The 8,460-nt window shown below is 43.0% G+C and overlaps 1 protein-coding gene across 1 annotated transcript in view; it reads left to right on the forward strand.

Annotated features, from left to right (window-relative positions):
- LOC120062912 (electrogenic sodium bicarbonate cotransporter 4-like) overlaps positions 1-8,233 on the forward strand; it is a 41,255-nt gene extending 33,022 nt beyond the window's left edge. Inside the window, exons 16-26 of the mRNA XM_039012972.1 lie at positions 98-162; positions 668-859; positions 1,947-2,060; positions 2,562-2,723; positions 3,105-3,283; positions 3,931-4,003; positions 4,293-4,361; positions 4,808-4,981; positions 6,149-6,334; positions 6,472-6,596; positions 8,062-8,233. Of these exons, the coding sequence (XP_038868900.1) occupies positions 98-162; positions 668-859; positions 1,947-2,060; positions 2,562-2,723; positions 3,105-3,283; positions 3,931-4,003; positions 4,293-4,361; positions 4,808-4,981; positions 6,149-6,334; positions 6,472-6,596; positions 8,062-8,233 (1,511 nt within the window). The remainder of the gene's footprint in view (positions 1-97; positions 163-667; positions 860-1,946; positions 2,061-2,561; positions 2,724-3,104; positions 3,284-3,930; positions 4,004-4,292; positions 4,362-4,807; positions 4,982-6,148; positions 6,335-6,471; positions 6,597-8,061) is intronic.
- Positions 8,234-8,460: the final 227 nt, after the last annotated feature.

Consider the following 8,460-nt stretch of genomic DNA (forward strand, 5'->3'; position numbering starts at 1 on the left):
CCTGACTCTGCCGTCATCTTGTTTTCCCTCTCTGCATCTCAATTTCTCCTTCATTACCCTCCTCTCTCTGTCTCTTTTTCCCTTCTATCTTAAACAGTGGCTTCAATGATATTCAATGGTTTAGTGCCAGTGCCAACTGATAACACCTCTAGTCTCTTTGGAGTAAGTTGTTGTTTTTATTCTATGTGTATTTTGTCATGTCTTTTTAAGTAGATGTTAGAGCTGGTGTTATGTTGGAAACACAACACACCCTGCTGAATACCCATTAGGCCTCAAGGGCTTTTCAATATTTCATTTTTTGACTCAACAGACTTCCTAGTTGTTGTTTGTTTGAACTCAAACTTTAATGATACTACTTAAAAAACAGGAGTATGACACTAAGCCAAGTGGGAACTAATTGTTTAAAGAGTCTGTTCATTTTCTTTTTGAGTCTGTTCATTTTCTTTTTTTGTCTCCCTTTTGTTCTCCTGCACTCTCTTCCCTGTTATTCTCTTTCTTTCTTTCTTTCTTTCTTTCTTTCTTTTTTCTTCTTTCTTTCTCTCTCTCTCCCGACAAACCCTCACATCCATGCCTATCGTTTTCTCTACACGTCACCTTTTTCTTCCACCTGTAAAACTGTGTCCCCCTCCCTGCCCCCCTCCACCCCTCTCTCCCTCTCTCCTACCAGTTAAACATCACAGGCCTGGACTGGAGCCAGCTCAGTAAGAAGGAGTGTGTGAAGTACGGAGGCTCTCTGGTGGGCAACACCTGTAAGTACGTCCCTGACCTGGCCCTCATGTCCTTCATTCTGTTCTTCGGGACCTACTCCATGACCGTCTCCCTCAAGAAGTTCAAGTTCAGTCGCTACTTCCCCACCAAGGTGAGACCAGAACGAACTGAAGAGGGGCTGGATCTTTATACAGTGACATACAGGCTGCATCACAATTGGCAGCCTAATGCAGCCACAGTTTCATATTTTTCAAGACAGATAGTCTGTTCCAGGGGTCGGTAACAAGCGGCCGACGGGCCAAAACCCTCCGGCAAGTGATTTTAAAAAAGACTTTAAAAAGATCAGGAATTCAGCAAAAAATGTATTTCATTTAACAAATCTGTTCAAAAGAAAGACACGTGATTGTATTTGAAAACTACATTGAGACACAATCAATTTTTTTGTCTTAGTTGTGGTCAATTTGCAGTATACCAATTATTATAATTATGTTCCGCCCCCACGACCATCCGCTCCGACAAAAATCTGATATGTTCAAAACTCTCCAGCCAGTGGAAAATACACATTGCTGTGGTGATTTAGTATAAATGCCCATAGAGATTGGGTGTAAATAAGAGCAATGACCAAAACATGTTTATATCCAAACTTTTGTATACCATTGTCTCTCCCAACTCCCCCCTCCATGTTTTTGCTCCTGCTCTCTCTCTCTCTCTCTCTCTCTCTCTCTCTCTCTCTCTCTCTCTCTCTCTCTCTCCTCTCTCCTCTCTCCTCTCTCCTCTCTCCTCTCTTCTCTCTCTCTCTGTGTGTGTGTGTGTGTCTCCATTGTCAAATCCCAAACAGTGAACAATGTTCCCTCCCTTTTCCTCAATGTACGTACTGGATCCCCTGGTGTCCCTGGTGACCTGAAACTGCATGTTCCTCACAATATTCTATTCCACCTATGTTACAGCTGAATAGAGCTTATGATTTTCAATGCATTTGAGATGTTTTTAATGTGTTTGTGTCTCTGCATTTGTTGTTCTTTGAGAGATGATTTGTTTCACACTAGACTTGTTTTATATTTTTTGCTTTGCTTTGTTCTCTGTGTCTGTCTGTGTCTCTGTCTCTGTCACTGTGTCTGTCTCTGTCTCTGTGTCTGTCTCTGTGTCTCCGTCTGTCCTTCTCTCCGTCTGTCTGTGTCGGCGGCTGTTGCTCTGTCTGTTGCTCTGTCTGTTGCTCTGTCTTTGGCTTCTGTAAACAGCTGCGGAAGCTCATCAGTGACTTCTCCATCTTCATGGCCATTATGACCTTTGTGGGTCTGGACAGGTTAATTGGGCTCAAAACCCCCAAGCTCATCGTTCCCACAGAATTTAAGGTAAAGAAACAGGTTTAAAATATTAGTAATGTTCCTGAACATACCCTAGGCATAAACCTATAGTGAATGTAGAAAAACATTATGAACACCTGCTCATTCCATGACATAGACTGACCAGATAAATCCAGGTGAAAGCTATGATCCCTTATTGATGTCACTTGTTAAATCCACTTCAATCAGTGTAGATGAAGGGTGGGAGACAATGCCTTTGAACAGGGTATGGTAGTACGTAGGCGCCAGGCGCACCGGTTTCTATCAAGAATTGCAATGCTGCTGTGGTTTTCACGCTCAACAGTTTACCCTGTGTATCAAGAATGGTCCACCACCCAAAGGACATCCAGCTGACTTGGGAAGCACTGGAGTCAACATGAGCCAACATCACAGTGGATGCCTCGACGAATTGAGGCTGTTTTGGGGACAAAAGGGGTGTGTACATGTTTGTGTTTGTCCTTTAATCAAGGAATGGTCACTCTGACACTGCCCCTTACTGACTCCCTTTAGCCCACACGTCCCGACCGGGGTTGGATAGTGCTGCCGTTTGGGAAGAACCCATGGTGGGTGTATTTGGCCAGCTTCGTCCCTGCTCTCCTGGTCACCATCCTCATCTTCATGGACCAGCAGATCAGTGCTGTCATTGTCAACCGGAAGGAGAACAAGCTGAGGGTAGTTGGATGTTTTTATTGATTTATTTAAACTTTTATTGTCCAGAAACTCCCATTGAGGTCAGGAGACCTCTTTCACAAGGGAGACCTTGATGTGCTGTGTTAAATACACAGCCAGCCTGTTATAGTGAAGACATTGATAACTAGTTTAGCCTCAGCTTTTGGAGGACACAATGGGCATCAGACAGGTTGTTTGCAATGATGAGTCATTTATATTGGAGATAAGACATACTTGTAGTAGTAAAATCTAGTTCCTAGACCCTTAATTGGGCTCTGGTGTCACGTTAGGGCCTACAGTACATACTTAATAGGACAGTTACCTCAATGACATCCTGCAGTGTGAATTCATGTCCTACTCTACTCTGTGTGTCCCTCCCTGCAGAAAGGGTGTGGCTACCACCTGGACCTGTTCTGGGTGGGGGTGTTGATGGCTGCCTGCTCCTTCTTGGGCCTGCCCTGGTACGTGGCAGCCACTGTCATCTCCATCGCCCACATTGATTCACTAAAGATGGAGAGTGAGTCCAGCGCCCCTGGGGAGCAGCCTCAGTTCCTGGGTGTCAGGTGAGGGAGCACAGCGAAGAGAAAATAGAGTGTGACTATAGACCAGTAGTATTCAAACTTTTTCAGCTGGGACCCCATTTTTTCCGGCAGAATTTCTGGGGACCCCATTTTTTTTAAGCAATAGTTTCTCGCGACCCCAACCCACGCCAAATCTAATGGCACAACCTTAACATCGGTACATTTCAATTTTTACATCAACAAATAACCTTCAATTCATTAAATGTTTATCTCTTATCAAAATTAAAAGAAACCAATAAATACATTTACGCAAAAACATTTTATTTTTCAAGATATCTTTCTCAAAAACGTTTGTGCCCTTTGTCGCGACCCTGATTTGTAATACCACTTCTATAGAGGATATACAGTACAGTCCAGGCAGAGCTTGTCTCTTGTCTGCTGTCTGTTACAGATGGAAAGGTTTGCTTGTAGTCATTCTCTCTCTCTCTCTCTCTCTCTCTCTCTCTCTCTCTCTCTCTCTCTCTCTCTCTCTCTCTCTCTCTCTCTCTCTCTCTCTCTCTCTTTCTCTCTCTTTCTCTATATATATATATATCTCTATCTCCCTAACTCTCTCTCTCTCCCTCTCTCGATCTCTCTCTGCATCTCTCTCTCTCTGTATCTCTCTCCCTCTCTCTCGCTCTAATGTACAGGGAGCAGAGACTGACAGGGATTCTGGTGTTTGTTCTGACTGGAGTCTCCATCTTCTTGGCTCCCATTCTACAGGTCAGTAAAATATGATCATTTCCTCCAACCTAAACTAGGCTTATTGATGAACGATAACAGTGGTAGTGGCCCAAATGGCACCCTATTCCCTATACGGTGCACTACCTTTGAGCAGAGACTTATGGAACCTGGTCAAAAGTAGTGCACTGAATAAGGAATATGGTGCAATTTTGGGTGCAATCAGTGTGTTTTCTATACCAACACATGCCATTACAAGGGATCAACAGGATGATGTGTTTATATTGTCTATGTAGTTTAACTGTGTGTTCTCCCTCTGGTCCACTCACAGTTCATACCCATGCCAGTGCTCTATGGTGTGTTTCTCTATATGGGCGTGGCATCTCTCAGTGGCATTCAGGTATGTAGAGACCAGAAAACACAGTCGACAACCGGTGGTTATGTGTCAAATCAAAGTCTCATGGTATGGGCTTCTTAGTACGGCATGCATTTCAAATGTCATCACATTCTCTGTGGCACGGTTATTTTCCTTCTGAGAATGTGTGTCTGGAGGGAAGGTAACTATGTATTCTAGCAGCATCTAAGCAGCAATTGGAGATGCATTTTGATCAGGGTGTTAGCTAGGCTGCTCAGAGCACGTCTAGGGTCTCACTGAGTCTGTCTGGACCTGTGTGTGTGTGTGTGTGTGTGTGTGTGTGTGTGTGTGTGTGTGTGTGTGTGTGTGTGTGTGTGTGTGTGTGTGTGTGTGTGTGTGTGTGTGTGTGTGTGTGTGTGTGTGTGTGTGTGTGTGTGTGTGTGTGTGTGTGTGTGTGTTCTCATTATGTCTCCCCTGTCACTCCTCTGTAGTTCTGGGAGAGGATCAAGTTGTACATGATGCCTTCCAAGTACCAGCCAGACTTCCCTTTCCTGCGTCACGTGCCTCTGAGGAGGGTCCACCTCTTCACCCTGGTCCAGATCATCTGCCTGGCTGTCCTCTGGGTGCTCAAGTCCACCGTCCTGGCCATCCTCTTCCCTGTCATGGTATTATTCATGATTTGCTTTTGAATGGAATAAGTATTAATGCAGGGGTGTCAGACTCGTTCCATGGAGGGCAGAGTATCTGCTGTTTTTTTAGTATTTTTCTTTCAATTTGTGTGTAATTAAGACCTAGAAAAGCAGGTGAGGGAAGTTCTTACTAAATAAATTACCTTAACTGATCAATCAGGTACATGGGAGGAGTGAAGACTTGCATACACTTGGCCCTCCATCAAATTAGTTTGACCAATGCATTAATGCATAAAAAAGTATTACTTAGATGTATTACCAACAGTCCCAATGGTCGTGTTTCTGGATACATTCAAGCACCCATCAACATACAAATGACCTGATAGGATGTAAATGTTGGTTACTTATGAAGTAAATGTTGGTTACTTATGATGTAAATGTTGGTTACTTATGATGTAAATGTTGGTTACTTATGATGTAAATGTTGGTTACTTATGAAGTAAATGTTGGTTACTTATGATGTAAATGTTGGTTACTTATGAAGTAAATGTTGGTTACTTATGATGTAAATGTTGGTTACTTATGAAGTAAATGTTGGTTACTTATGAAGTAAATGTTGGTTACTTATGAAGTAAATGTTGGTTACTTATGATGTAAATGCTGGTTACTTATGATGTAAATGTTGGTTACTTATGAAGTAAATGTTGGTTACTTATGAAGTAAATGTTGGTTACTTATGAAGTAAATGTTGGTTACTTATGAAGTAAATGTTGGTTACTTATGATGTAAATGCTGGTTACTTATGAAGTAAATGTTGGTTACTTATGAAGTAAATGTTGGTTACTTATGAAGTAAATGTTGGTTACTTATGATGTAAATGCTGGTTACTTATGAAGTAAATGTTGGTTACTTATGAAGTAAATGTTGGTTACTTATGATGTAAATGCTGGTTACTTATGATGTAAATGTTGGTTACTTATGATGTAAATGTTGGTTACTTATGAAGTAAATGTTGGTTACTTATGAAGTAAATGTTGGTTACTTATGAAGTAAATGTTGGTTACTTATGAAGTAAATGTTGGTTACTTATGAAGTAAATGTTGGTTACTTATGAAGAGTTTTACATGCATCTTCTTTCCTGTTGATGTTATTTTCTTGTCACAGAAGTTGAGGATAGTGATAATTTGCTTGTGCGGCCATCAGATCCTGGGGTTGCTGGTGGTGCGTAAGATGCTGGACATGGTGTTCTCTCAACACGACCTGGCCTGGATAGATGATATCCTGCCTGGGAAAGACAAGAAAAAGGAGAAGAAGAAGAAGAAGGGTGATAAAGATGACACGAAGAAGAAAGACATGAAGAAAGGGAGATCAGACGACAGCGAAGACGAGGTGAGAAATGTTAGGTTTTACTCCCACCAACTGGCTGGTTTAGAGAAAAACAATTCTCGCTAAATAATTAATTTCTGATGGCTGTGTTTTGTGTGTGTCTGTTCTCTGTGTGTGTGTGTGCATGTGTTTGTATGCAGGAGAAGTACCACGCGTACTCCAACTGCTCGCCCAGCTCTGAGTCTGACGTGGACCGCAGGTACTGTGTGCTCAAACTACACGTCCCCTACAGTGACCTCCTTCAGCCCGTTGATGCCCAGTCACAGTGGGCTGCTCACTGCCAGCCAAGCAAATACTTCCCCTGATTCATAGATTACATAAACATGAAACATCAGCCTGGCAGATATAAGCAGACATACAGAAACACGCACGAACACGCACGCACGCACGCACACACACACACACACACACACACACACACACACACACAGCATCCATAATTCCACACATAACTTCTCACAGACACAGTATTCCATAGTGTTCTGCCAAGGCTGGGCTGAAGTATAAGCTATATCTCAGAGAATATGCCTTCATACCCTTCTCTCCATGCACTTTAATGCAATGCAGATGTTATTTTGGGTTTTGCTAAGCAGCCCTTGCTGCTATTTTCCCTGCACTCCTATGCGTTATGAAAACTAGTTGTGTAATTTTGTGTCAATGTGTCTCTATGTGTAGACACATCACATGCATGTGCATAATTCCAACACACTATTTCCTACATTTCAGGCACTGGCTTGGTTTATATTCTGTAGAAATGTGTGGCATATTTGAATAGATGAATAAAAGTTTGACATTCTATCTGTATGTAGCAGATAGCAGTATTTGAGAGTGAACAGTGTTTGGTGCACTGTGACCTCATACCACATGCATCAGGCCTTTCTCAGAGTTTTGGTTGTTTCTTTTTCCTCCATGTGTTGTTGTATGTACCCAATAGTCTAGTAGTCTATCGATGGGTCCCATTCACGAACACTACTGTTTTGTTCTTAGTTGTGTCTTCATCCCATATAGTTGAACATTCCTCTCCCCTCTATCCTTTTAGTCATGTTATCTGCGTGTTGTCTTTGACTCCTTATGTCAAATAGAAACTATGATCAAATTCATGTCTGCATTGCTTTTAAGGAAGCATGGTTCAGCAGTATTCAGTAGGCCTACATATTTGCTAAAAAAAATCCTGAAGACTGTGAAATTAGGAGAGGGGAAACTGCAACATAAGGATACATTTTGTTTCTTTTACTGTTAGTTTTGCATCACAAACTGTGCATTGCATTCCTCCCCACATCTCACATTCCCCATAGGCTGCGAACTACACCGCAGAAAGGCTTGGAATACTACGGCATAAAGAACAGACATCAATCACAGTTGACAGCTAGTCTAACTCTCTGTCATGTTGTTTCACATTAATTTGCCCAACCTGTCCTCTAGTCTAATTCACTCTCTGGTACTCTCTGGCACCAGCTCCAGATGACATCTCACTACTGACCCCCCCCTGTCTAGCCCAAGGTTACCTTCCCCCTCGCCTGTCTCCAGTCCGCCCTCCCTTCTGTGTTTCTTTCACTGTGTATGTCATATATGTAATTTAGCAGACTCTTTTATCCAAAGCGACTTACAATAGTGCATGTATACATTTTTGTATGGGTGGCCCCAGCGAGAATCGAACCCATCTGAACCACACAGGACATACATACAGGTATGTATGATATGTATGATAACTGGGACTTGCCGTTCCTCAGCATCACCCTGCATCTGAAGATCTCCTGCCCCTCGTCCCCGGCGGTGCCTATGGCCCACGGCCGTGGCATGGCCTTCCCCGTGCCCCAGGTGAAGATCGAGATGGAGTCGGACTACGACACAGACACTGACCACCCCCGCCACAGGGACATGAGCAGCGAAACAACGCTGTAGGCACTGACTACTGTGTGACAGAGCAGTGGCATACGTGGGTCGAACGCGGACGCTCTACAGTACATAGCTTTAGAGCGCTGACCCACTCACACACTAAGACTCTTCTAGAATGCCTGCAGAGGACAGTGCAAGGTGTCATGGACTAACAGCTGACAGCATATGACACCTAATGTAAAGAAATTAGATGCTGGGAATACATGTACATGGAATAACTTAGCGTGAATGTA

Source organism: Salvelinus namaycush, chromosome 18 (assembly GCF_016432855.1).
Source record: "Salvelinus namaycush isolate Seneca chromosome 18, SaNama_1.0, whole genome shotgun sequence".
NCBI lineage: Eukaryota > Metazoa > Chordata > Actinopteri > Salmoniformes > Salmonidae > Salvelinus > Salvelinus namaycush.